At 43.5% G+C, this 13538-nt stretch overlaps 1 protein-coding gene across 1 annotated transcript in view; it reads left to right on the plus strand.

Annotated features, from left to right (window-relative positions):
- The window catches only part of LOC148480599 (ATP-binding cassette sub-family C member 5-like), a 198807-nt gene extending 185959 nt beyond the window's left edge, over positions 1 to 12848 (plus strand). The window contains exons 26-29 of the mRNA XM_088454116.1: positions 1883 to 1961; positions 5476 to 5589; positions 6527 to 6691; positions 10248 to 12848. Of these exons, the coding sequence (XP_088310242.1) occupies positions 1883 to 1961; positions 5476 to 5589; positions 6527 to 6691; positions 10248 to 10337 (448 nt within the window). The 3' untranslated portion in view covers positions 10338 to 12848. The remainder of the gene's footprint in view (positions 1 to 1882; positions 1962 to 5475; positions 5590 to 6526; positions 6692 to 10247) is intronic.
- Positions 12849 to 13538: the final 690 nt, after the last annotated feature.

Consider the following 13538-nt stretch of genomic DNA (forward strand, 5'->3'; position numbering starts at 1 on the left):
TCACATGTATGTGTTACAAATGTGCCCTGATGCATGCTGCAAAGAGAAATAATAAATTGATAATACGTATCTCTATGGAGATTTGCTAACTCCAATATTTGCATTAATTATTTTGAACAGTTTACATTTACAAAATGATATTATTAGATTACTGAGGGCTTTGATACATCCTAATTACTTTATAAGATGCATCTACCTTATATAGCTATAGTTATGGTAGGCTTGGAGATCACTTCCCTGGTTCCCTAGTCTTATCATGAATAGCTTGCTGCACGGGAACATATAATTGGAATGTAGAGGTCCTATATGCTATGGCTAACTGCAAGACTAACAATTCAAGTACAATTATTATTACTTCTAGTGTAAGTCTGCATGCTGCTCCACTCGGTCCTCTGCTCCCACTACCTCTCAGTCTGCTCCTCTGTCCGCTGTTGTCCTGTCCCACCCCCAACTCTCCCCCCCCCCCCCTTGCACCGTCTGGCCCTTCTAACCGGCAGCTGCATATTTGCCCGTTCCTGGCGGATCCTCCTCTATGGCTAGGCTGTCCTGTCACTCTAGCAGTGGAAGCCATTGGAGGGGAGCATGAAAGTTGGGTTGGGACAGATTTTAGGAGATTATCATATCCATTTTTATCTATAAAGCACTGATATATTACGCAGGGCTGTACATTGAGTGGATCACAACATGACAAAAATAAATTACATACGATGACATGAAGCAGATGGTAAAATGGCCCTTTTCAAAATGAGTTTACAATCTAAGAGGTGTGGGGAACATGTGATAGAGAAGGTAGTGGTATAATAATTGGTGGGGATTCTAATTACAATCAATATATTTATTTATATTTTGTATATAAATATAAATAAATACTGTATAGTTATCACAGCTTTTGAATGTAGTAAAGTAGGTAGGTGGATTAGTATTGGAAAATCTATATAAGAATGAAATTGCTAGATTTCCTTGTAATGGGAGAGTGAGCCTTTATTATCTTTTTATACAGCTGCTCTATTAGTAAAACAAAACTACAAAAAAAATCAAATGGTCGACTTGTAAACCATCAGAATAAAACAGATTTGTGTCGCGGTTTCTGTAGGTGAGCTTCCTCAGTTCTGTAGGTTTATGTACATCCATCTACAATAACTATTCTGACATTAGGGGGTCAATTTACTAAGATGGGAGTTCTATTAAGGAGTGATGTTGCCCATAGCAACCAATCAGATTACAGGTATTATCTTCTAGAAGGTGCTAGGTAAATGAGAAGTAGAATCTGATTGGTTGCTATGGGCAACATCACTTCTTAAATAGAACTCCCATCTTAGTCAATTTACCCCTAGGAGTGTTTCCTTTTTGCCATGTAATTGGTAACATGCTCCTTATGCTGGGCATACACGGCCAGATAAAATGCCTGTCAGACCAACAGACATTTTATTTGGCCGGCTGCCAGCCGCAGATGTCGCCGGCATAGACTGTGAGATTTCTCGCACAGTGTATCAGCCCGACATCCGCGCTCCGCCCCCGGGGGAGGAGACATTTCCCTATTCCTTCTGTAGGAAGGAACACAGGAAATGTCTGTCTGTCTGTCAGCCGCGGCTGGGCATACACTGCCTGATGCGGCCGACAGTTTACCGGTAAATATTGCATCGGACGGGCATGCTGGACAATCCGGCATGCCCGACCGAGCAATATTTAACCCTCGGTCGCCCCCCCACACGCTACAATTATCGGGGCGATCCGCTGATATCAGGCGGATTGCCCCGAAAATTGTAGCGTGTATGGCCAGCATTAGATGTTATGTTTACAATTTGGAAACCAAGTTAATTACTAATACCAAATGGTGTGTTTTATATTTATATATACAAAAATAATAAATGCCAAATTGTAGGTCAAATTTGGACCCAATGAATCATTATACAGATGAAGAGTTGTGGAAAGCTTTAGAGAAGACCCACATGAGAAAACACGTACGTATAAATCACATACTAACACCTAGAGATAGCAGATATATAAAATGTGATTGGCTAATATCTGAGAAATCGTGTATAAAGTGTGTGTGATAGAGGTTAGGTGTGCCTGTAGCCATATTCTGTGTGCTTTCTTTCTCTAGCCTTGTCTCCATGACAAATCTAATTGGTACAAGTACAGCATGCATACTGGGTGCAGTGCCTTCCCATGCCTGTGCCACTTCTTTAATGAGGTTGTATGTTCTTATTCTACATGTTAGAGTTGATTTATGCTAACAGCTCTGTCCAGCATTTAAATCATAGATTGTACATTGTTTTGAAATTGTTTTATTTCCGGTACAGTTCAATATTTTAATAACAATGGGGGTGATTCTGAGTTGGACACAGAAGCGTTATCAGACGCAGTGAAGCGGTTTTTCGTCTGCGCATGCCTCTGAGTCGCACCCCACATAGATCCCCATTTTGTATGTAGAGATTTGAATGCACGGTAGTAGAAATATGAGGGGGGGTTCCAGGACGGTGACTGGGGGTGGCTATAGAGACACATGGAGATGTTGCGTCTTATGGGAGTGTGGGAGGAGTGTCGTGTAGCTAAAATGGTGCATACAAAGCTGCTCACATAGGAGGATGTACTCAGGCTGAGATGCTGCACCTGCCATAGGGCTGGTGCAAGTTTTCCTGGTGCGAACAATTGTGGGTCTAAAGATGCACTAAGTGGTATTTATACTAGGTCTATGGGCGCTGACAGTAGGCGTCTCAGTCATTGCACATTCGGATGCAAGGATCTCCACAAGAGAAGGACATTGTAGCAGCTTTAGGATAAAGATGCAGATGCAATTGAAACAAAAGACACGGACGCACCTGCATGTGACTCAGAATCAGTCCCAATGTTTCATTGTATATAGAGGTAGATTATAGAAAGCAAATTAAAGACATACATGCCTACCCTCCTGATTTGGCCGGGAGCCTCCCGAAAATCGGGTGCTGCTCTCGGTCCCCCAGAAAGTCAGGCAAACTTCCCGGCGGCCGCCCTACAAGAGAAACCTCTGCAGTGGGTGGGTGGGGCGGTAATCTCGGCATTGTGTAGCGGGGGCAGGGCCGAAATGACGCGATCACGCTCCATCCACAAGTGCCAGGTAATATGTCCGGACACGCCCCCTATGGAGGCCACGCCCCCCTCCTTCCAGGAGGGAGCAGCCAGAATGTCGGCAAGCATGATTAAGGGCTGCTAGTTAAAGGGAAATTATACTTACAATACAAGTTACTCATAGATTAAGATACCAGACAATTCACAGTTACATAGTGGTGGCTATTTAAGACTATATTATATGTACACAGAAATAAAGGATACAATACCGCACTGGTACATGTAAAAAATATATAAATAGTTTTATTCTATCAGCAGTACTATAAAAGACAATAAATAAATAAATCAATGAAAATAATACAATAAAGCAATGGTATACAAATAAAATGAAAATAAATATAAAAAAATGTAAGGAGAAATTAAATTAATACTGAGGGGATATTGGATAAATAAAACACATATAATAAATAATACAATATATATCAACCAATAATCTTATAGAGTTGGAAAACATGCTAAAACTTGAATTCATGTAGGTTTATCTTGCCTAAAGCAGTACGGTGCGAGTTTCTTTTAGTAAGTCAATAGGAGTTAAGAGGCGAGAGACAATGTATCCACCATTTGCTACACAAATAAACTGTATCCGTGTTCTGTCCGGAACAATAGACAGCGGGGGAATTTTAGTAGCCAACGTACACAGACTGCTAGTATAGGTAACAGAGGTGTGCCGCCCCGCCGGACTTTATGGATGGATCAATCGGCTAGATTACCTCACTCGGTGGGATGATCAACGTGGAGGTATGGGATGACAAGCCGCCAGGTGTCACCGCGGCAGCGTGACTCCCCACTCGGCTTCACAATCGGCTTGGTGGCTGAGATGGCTCTCTAGAGGGGGTGGTCAGTGCACTGACATAGATCGCCAAGGTGAGGTGCTGCTAGTAGCCCCCCGCCAGACTCCACAAGTGGGTAATAAATGTTATAAACCTTGAGTATCTTCAGTGGTAATAGGGAGAGTCTTCCCAATGTAAGTAGGTAGCGTGGCCACGACTTGTAATTACCTTGCACTGGAGAATGAAGGGCTTATTCCAGAATTAATAGTAACAGTGTAGCAGTGGGATGTAACTTCAGTACATTAGCAGTCTCCAAGCATAGGGCAGCAACACGTTTCATCCCTGTCCTGGGACTTTTTCAAGCTTCTACTATTATATGTACACCCTACAGCAGTGTTGGCTAACCTTGACACTCCAGCTGTTGTGGAACTATATATCCCAGCATACCCTGCCACAGTTTTAGCATGCCCTAATAGCAAAACTGTAGCAGTGCATGCTGGGTTATGTAGTTCCATAACAGCTGGAGTGTCAAGGTTAGCCAACACTGCCCTACAATATACTGATGCTTGTTGGTTCCTGTGGGCAGGGCGAGCCCCAGTGGACCAGTTACCCGATCTACTAGTCAGTTGGTCTGTGTTGATGTAGTGCTAGCGATCACCAATAAGAAATGATTTTGTTTGTGTGAAAATTGTCTGCTATCCTGGCAAATAAAGCTGACTCCTAAACCAAAGCTACAGTGTTGGTGTCTGTCTCCTTCAGGAGAACACTCACACTGTACCTCACCAAATAAAAAACTATAGGCGCTTGAATAGGATTACAGGAGCTCATTCAGACCCGGACGCTAAGCTGCGCTCTCACGCAGCTAAAAGGGGCCGGGTATGCAAATGCCGCGATCACACTGTCTGGTGTAAGGACAGCCTCTATGTCTTAGAGAGTGACGGCAGAGCGAACGCACGCCGGTATAAAGACGCCCACTTTTCTCTCTTAACACACGTCATCTCCAGGAAGTGTATGAACAATCAGAACCATCGAGAGCCATCGGAGCTGCACGCAGCGCTTGAGGTAGACTCTACCCCACCGCAAGCACTGCCATCACTGCAGGCTGAAATACAACCAAGTGACGTGTACAATGACGCATCTTTGCTAATTATGCACACCCATAAAACTCCGTTTTGACGGCCAGACACGCCTGCGTTCGCAGAACCACTCCCCTGTTCACAAGCACCTTCCCGTTACCACCCACAAACGGCACTGTCACTCAAAATAGCGTCCAGTCTGTGTACTACGAGCGCACACATGCGCATATTGATGCATGTGCAAACGGGCGACTACAGGCCAAAGCGTGCGTCTGCGGCTTAGCGAGAGGGTCTGAATCAGGCCCACAGTGCGAAATATGGATAACAAATATATATAGATAAGCCGGAAAAATGTCTGTATGGTATATGCACATCTGTACCTTATTCAGCATAAATGTCATATTAACCTTAGGTGCTGCTCTATTGGGGGTCCGCTTCGTTTTATAGTATTTTGTGCATTTTTAAATTGCGGCTAGTCCAATTCAGAACAAGCTGCTAATCCATTTTTATTCCTATGTTAGGTAGCACAGCTGCAGGAAAAGCTGCACTCACAGGTTACAGAGAACGGAAGTAATTTCTCTGTGGGAGAAAGACAGCTGCTGTGCATGGCACGGGCCTTACTAAGAAACAGCAAGGTAAGTGGGCAATTTTACATTACAAACTATATATATGGAGCAATTCTCAAAGCGACTGGCACAAAGTTTGCCGATCGTGCCATTTATACTTAACTGTGCCTCAGTACCATTGCAACACAATGAAGTGAGCAGTGTTATTATAAAGCAATTCAACCCTTACCCTTTGTTTTAAAATAAAATTTCTACTTTTTGGAGTTGAGCTCCATTTTAAACACATAATTTTTGATTATATCAAGAATGACACTGTATATTTGCCTAGACGGGGTAGGGGTGGGAACAGTTTACCTGTGGCCAGGCCCTGTCAAAGGGGGCAGATTTACAGAGAGGTGGAGCGACTCCCCATGGTTGGCATTGCCCCCTCTATGGCACCAGGGCCCAGTCTAATATCTTGGCAGCCCTGTGTATATTGCTATAATGTAAAGTGGGAAAACCATAGGAAATAGCTATTGAAACTATAAACCAGGTGTATTTGAAAGACTGGCAATAATAAATGATTTGGAGGTAGCATCTTAATATAACATTATTTGTAATAATAATAATATTTCTAGACTGCATACTGTATTCCTTGCAGCAGGTTTTGCTCAAGCTACAAATCTAGACATTCATAAATGTCATATCTGGCGAAGCTTTATTGCAGATTGACATGTAAAAATCTGCTAATGGATATGGGAGGGTTGCACTCCTGCACTCTTCCCTCCCACGTACCCTAATCTCCTCACTGCAGCTGTAAAATAACTACAGTGCATTACAATCCCATACATATTGAAAAAGATGATATTAACTTACTAAAATCATTTCTGGCAAAGCTGAAAATGCACAAAACCATATTAGTGTGACTGAATGTGTAAAGCAGGTGATATTGCTTGTTTTTTTATTACTTATATTATGTAAGTATTGTACAGTTCACTGTTACCTAATTGTTACATTATCTATTTAGATATTATTGTTAGATGAAGCAACTGCAGCAATTGATAATGAAACAGACGCACTGATCCAGGAAACGATTAATGATGCATTTAGTGAATGCACTGTGCTCATTATAGCTCATCGCCTTAATTCTGTCTTTCACTGTGATAGGATCATGGTACTGGACGATGGAAAAGTAAGTAAGCATGGTCCCATTTTGGAGATTGACGGTCACAGAGAAGAGTTTGCAGCAGCTATGCGTATATGTATGTGTCTGTACACTGTATGCCAAACAGCAAAACTGCATTGTGTCTTTTTTTCATCATTACATCTTCTGCTCAGTATAATGAGCAAATTCTTACCATAGAATCAATAGTAAAACCATGGCCACTCTTCATCATACACTTTTCAAACTGCTGAGATAACTAATGCAAAAAATCCTCAAAGTAAATGGTGAACTATGTCTTCTTGGGTTAATGTTGAGTGCAATCTTTGGACGCTGGTAGTATACGCAAATGCTAGTATCAGCCCTTCCCCTGGTGTTCAAGCATGTGTCTCAGTGTGCAAGGACTAAAACATCAACTATCAGTGTCTCTGCACACTGTGATACTGCTGGTGATATTTTAGATGGTACCATTGGCGCACCATCGCTACCATTGGCGCACCATCGAAACTATGGCAGAAGCAGTTTCAGTTCACAGCTTCACTGTGCGTCTGGGAATGCAGCCGCTGTCACTGAGACGCCCATGAAACATGAATAACTACGCCCATGAGATGGACTTTTATTGCAAGTGCTTTCAGCCCCCTCCCACTCATCGCCCAGGAACACCCATCACTTTTCCGCCCCATTTCTGATACCGTCTGTCCCGAATGCAGGAGCATCTTTGAACGTACACTCTGTGTAACATATACGCCGTAGGAGTTTGGTGAACTTTTCACGCATCGCAAAAAATCGCTCAACTATGTGAATTGCAGATTGTGAGCAACTCAGAATCAGGCCCGTATGTGCTGGATGTAGCTTAGATACACATCCTGTTAGACAGTCACAGCCAGTATATTGCAAGCACATTGCATGTAACTTGTCTAGTGCTTCAGTGGCAAACGCAGGATTTCTAGAGGGGGGTTTCCAAATGCTTGATTTTAGAGTGAGTGTGGCCTGTCCATGAAGAAGGCATAATTAGCACTTATCCAGCTTTAATATGCATCATACAAAGTACCGTATATACTCGAGTATAAGTCGACCCGAATATAAGCTGAGGTACCTAATTTTACCACAAAAAACTGGGAAAACTTATTGACTCGAGTATAAGCCTAGGGTGGGTAATGCAGCAGCTACTGGTAGTAATCCCTCCCCTGGTACTGCCCCCAGTAGTAATATTCCCCCTCTGGTAATGCCCCCAGTAGTAATACCCCCCTGGTAGTGCTGCCAGTAGTAATATTCCCCCTTTGGTAGTGCCCCCAGTAGTAAGACCCCCCCTGGTAGTGCCCCCAGTAGTAATACCCCCCCTGGTAGTGCCCCCAGTAGAAATATCCCTCCCTGGTAGTGCCCCCAGTATTAATCCCCCCCTGGTACTGCCCCAGTAGTAATCCCCCCCCGGTACTGCCCCCAGTAGTAATACCCCCCTGGTAGTGCCCCCAGTAGTAATACCCCCCCTGGTAGTGCCCCCAGTAGTAATACCCCCCCGCAGGGCCGCCATCAGGGGGGGACTGCCGGGCCTTTAGTCCCGGGCCCGGAGAGAGAGGGGGCCCGGATGTCAGCATTAAAGTATTATAGCTGCATCCAGGGAGAAGACTCAGCGCTGCGCAGCAAAGGCAGTATTCCAAATAGATAGACAGCCGCGAGCCAATTAGAGCTTGCGGAACGGCAGCCAATCAGGAGCGGCAGCTCCTGAATGGCTGCTTGTAGAACGACAACCAATCAGTAGCTGCCACTCCTGATTGGTTGTCCTGCGAGCAGCCAATCAGCAGCGGCCGCTTCTGATTGGCTGCCGGTCTGCGAGACATATTTGAAGTGACACCGATGCTTTCCAGCTGCCTGCCGCTGCATAACTGCACTGCTGCTCCCGCTCTCTCAGGACTAGCTGAAGTCAGTCCATAGGTAAGTCCTCCTAATGTGCAGTAGCCTTTCACTGTACGTCCGCCCCCCCAAGTCCAGACAGCCTCCCCTGTCCTCTGCCTCTACCGTTTGCTCACAAGTGCACAAGTGTTCCAGATCCTTGCACAGTATAAGACCAACTTAACCCTTTGTCACCACTTTGCCCATGTACCAAGCCGTCCCTCCCCTGTGCCTCCCCCCTACTCCAGCCTTTCCTAACCTGCCCCCCCCCCCCAATAAGGTTCAGCCTTCACTGTCCTGTGCTCTCCTCCAGGGGGGCCCTGCCTATGTTATTTGTACCGGGCCCCACAATTTATGGTGGCAGCCCTGCCCCCCCGGTAGTGCCCCCAGTATTAATCCCCCCCTGGTAGTGCCCCCAGTAGTAATCCCCCACTGGTACTGCCCCCAGTAGAGAGAGATGTAATATAAAACAAAACCCCGCTCCTGGTCCCGACGCTGCTACTGGATCCTCCGGCGCTTTGCATTATGGGAGAGACATCGTCATGACGACGTATCTCCCATTACCCACTGCGGGAGCCGGAAGATGGCTCCCGCAGTGGGAGCAGCAGCAGCCAATGAGAGTCTGACAGACTCTCATTGGCTGCTGATTACAACAAACACACAGCTGCCGGCTCCGGCGGCTGTGTGTTTGGCAGTGTGTAGTGCTGACCGAACTCTGTCCGGTCAGCACTACACACGCGGGGCAGCTGTGTCACAGAGACACAGTCTGCACCGCGGCCCACATGGTACGCTACTCAGCTGCGTACCATGCGGGCATCACTCGAGTATAAGCCGAGGGGGTGCTTTTTCAGCACAAAAAATGTGCTGAAAAACTCGGCTTATACTCGAGTATATACGGTATATTGTGTTTTATAATTCCAGTATATACAGGAACAGTGATCACAGTAAGCCATTAGATGCGGCAGAAGATCCATCCTGTCTGAGCAGAATGTTTTTCTTCAGATGTGGGCACCATTCCAGAGCATTGGAGCAAGTCTGGAAGTCTGGGGAAGCAGCAGAAGAACCTAGCACTGCCCTGGACATATATGTACATATTGGTCTCCTCATGTACTGGATTGTGTATTATTATACAGTATTAATAATTAACCCTATTGATGGTCTATAGCAGTGCACTCCTAACAGTGCATGTTTTCCACATCTCCTAGTTTGTGCACAAGTGTATTTATTACTGGCTGACACATTTTAAAAGATCCACAGGTGTTGCTATTCATTTCATTTGTGATACTGACAGGCAGCACTAGTAACATTGTATTATATTACTATTTCTACTGTGGTCATGATGTGTGCTGGGGAGGGGGGTTTCCAGGCAGAAGGAAACCCCCCCTGCGTGTGCCTATGTGCTTGTCATTGATATGTATTGGACGACATAAACATAGTACATTGTATACAGTACAAAGTATACAGTATAACTCGGACTACTGCTACGCATAGAGTAACACAAATTGGAGATAATAAACCAATAAGTGTTTGACATACATAAACTTATTTATGAACATTATTATTATTTGTATAGCCCAAACTGGTGACATTTTTTTTTTTTGTATTTGATAAGTTAGTTAAAATCTTTATGCATGTTGTATGCCAGTTTGAAATGATTATGCATAAAACATCTAATAATAACTTTGTTTGTATGCAGATTGTGGAGTTTGACAAGCCATCGGCCCTTCTGTCCAATGAACAATCTATATTTCATGCCATGGCAACTGCAGCAGGAAGAACAAATTAGAAAATGCTAACTACAAGAAACTACTCCAGCCTTCAGCGCACAGGCCTGAATCCTTCATGTAACAAGGCCAACAAACAGAACATGACAATACTTGGTCATAAAATCAGGCAACACCTATGCCTACATTACACATAACAACACACTTGTTTTAAACAATAATTTAAAAGGTGTAAATATTAGCCACATTTCAGATTGCCAGCTGGTAATATGGCTTAGAATGGAGCCATATTTAGACCTACAAACATAGCAATATACAGGCTGGTTACCAGTGGATGTCTAACACTGCAATACAAGCACATTTAGGCTTGCATAACAATAAATATGGAGGTCTAGATTTACTCGCAACTAGGCTTATAAAAAACAGCGATATAGAGACCTGGGGGTAGATTTACTAAATCTTCTAAAACAGACAAGTGGTGGTGTTGCCCATAGCAACCAATCAGATTCTGTCTATCATTTTCTAGAGTGCAATAGAGAAATGGTAGCTACAATCTGATTGGTTGCTATCCCCTGGTACCTAGACGCATTTGGTTACATAAATAAGCATACATATGTCTATAAGACATGACTAGCAAATATTAGTGAACATGTAGAGATATATTTATACTACATTAGAAACAAGGGTAATATCCTTACGTATAATTCATAGGTTTTATAGTGGAACATCTTAATACCCCAAAATCATCTTAAATGTATGTACTGTACAAATCACTGGTTCAAGAAAACCTGGTGCTTCTTAGATCATTTATATTTATATTGTACAAAAATTGCTCCAGGAGAAGTACCTTATTTCAGTTTACCTCGTCACCAGCTTCACTCATCAAAAACATAATTGCCAGTGTGTTTCAGCAATGCCGCCTCTGCTACCCCTGGGCACTACCATGCCCCATCAAGTCATGTTTACTAAATTACTGACTACTCAATATAATGTATATTTATGTTGTACATAGCCCTTATCAATAAATATTAACGTATCCAGCGGGTAAAAATAGATGGTAAAATGTAATCTATCAGAATAGGAGAAAGACTGGGTGAGGGTTAGCCCTTGACAAGCCTGTGAGGGCATGATCACAACTATTATAACATGGATACGTCCTTAATATGATGCAACCACAAGCCCATATTTGAGGAGTTGTGGCCTTGTCCTGCTTTTGAAATATTAAATGATCGTAGGTAATAATAATAATAATAATTATTATTTATTTAAATGTAAAGGCCTATACCTGGAATATAGGTACAGTTGGTAGTTACATCAGACCTGTGGCCAAAGGCACCGAGAGGTGCATGATCACACCTACCAGATTTGGTCACCCTCCCAGTACCTGGGCCCCATTCAGCTCTCTACACCCCTGGCTGTTGCACAGAGCATACAGAAATATTTGCAGTGTGTTACGTTCTAGTATAATGTTTTCACCGGAATACTATTGTAAATAAAGAGTGCACGTCGTAGTGACAGCAGGAAGGTATTTACTACATAGCAAGTGCTGGGGAGTCAAATACATCATGTAGTTTATTTGCTCCATCAGTTGGCCTATACGTTTATGAAAGCATCTGAGATTTACTAATGTGAAAATAGACAGAAATGTAAGAGATAATAAACAAACACAGGGACTATGTAATAATTCTGCAGCCATAACTATTTGCCTAACATCAAACATGCATTATGGGGGATACACATGGTGATTGTTGATTAGAGTACATGAATATATAAATGATGGTTACATTTGGGGCTAAAATGTATACTATTGTATATTACCCCTTCTGTTTAATTTCTGGATTTTGTGGAACTGATATTAAGCCCTGAAAAGTGCAGAAATGATCAGTTATCTGCCGTACCACAAAATTCAGTGGAATGAGGATAAAGCAGAGATTACAGGCTGCCTGAAAATGTAAATGTAAATTTCAAAAGAATAATTGCCAATAATGTTAATAATTTGAAGTGAGAACATATGTAGCACAGTACTTTTTCTCTGATGGTAATTAGCATTCTTATCACTAGGTCCAGAAACTGAAACAAATCAGTTAAATCATTGTATAAATAAATAAAGCACCTGTCCACATCATGGAAGCTGCTGTAAATCTTCTTGTAATTTTAGGTTTATTGCAGGAAAAAGAAAATGCAGGTGCACACTCTAAGCACTAAGAATCCTGATAAAACAGTTATAATAAACTCTAACAATTAACATAGAGTATAAACTGTAGGTGCGTAGCGGGATCTTTTTTCTGATTATTGCTATTCAAGTAAGATAGTCATTCACTTTCATTGTAATATCTACAATCTAATGAGATGTATTTAAAGGGGATGCAATCGGGAAGCCGGCTGACACTATACCGACAGCCAACTTCCCGACTGTCATATCCCGGCGAGGGTGAAATGACCGGCGTCTAGATGTTAACGCCGATCATTTCACCGATGCCCGGCATCCCAATGGAAGGGATGCTGGGTGCCGCGAGCGGACAGCTGCGAGAGGGGGGGGGGTTAGGTTTAGGGCTCCCAGGGAGGACTTAGGGTTAGGCACCCCCCGGAGGCTAGGGGAAGGGGGGGTTAGGGTTATGCACCCCCGGGGGGAGGTTAGGGTTAAGGAACCCCCGGGGGACTTAGGTTTAGTCAGCGGGGAAGGGGGGGTAGGTTTAGGCACTTATAGGGGGGCTAGGGTTAGGCACTTGAGGGGGAGGTTAGGGTTAGGGGGGTAGGTTAGGTTAGTTAGTACTTACCTGGGGACGATCGGGATTTCCAGCGCTGTCAGGCTGCCGCTGCTGGGATCTGTTCCTCTGTCGGCCTGACGCTGCCAGGATTCGAACTGCCGGCCATGCGGCTGGCGGTATTACATGCCGATTCCCTTTAACATACATTTATTTGGTGATTCTTAAGTTAGGCAAACTAAAAGGATATATTATATACAGATAATAGAGGAAATTGGTACCCTTAGAGGCGACAATGTCATAGGGTGACATTTCTGAAAACTGTGGTACAGGTAGTTGCAAAAAAAAAAGTGCTATAATTGACAGCAGCAGATTACATTTTTCACACCATTTCTATCCCAAAATAAAGTGGAACTAATGAAAGCTAATTACTGATTGCTAAGGTTGCAGCACATTTTTAATGTGGCACTGGTTTCTATAAATGTTAGCCAACTTGTGCGAGCTGCAGAAATAGTGACTGGTTAGTTATGCTGACATTATAACTGGAGTCCTAAGCTT

This window comes from Taudactylus pleione, unplaced genomic scaffold, assembly GCF_031769625.1.
Source record: "Taudactylus pleione unplaced genomic scaffold, aTauple2 ptg000609l, whole genome shotgun sequence".
NCBI classification, from domain to species: domain Eukaryota; kingdom Metazoa; phylum Chordata; class Amphibia; order Anura; family Myobatrachidae; genus Taudactylus; species Taudactylus pleione.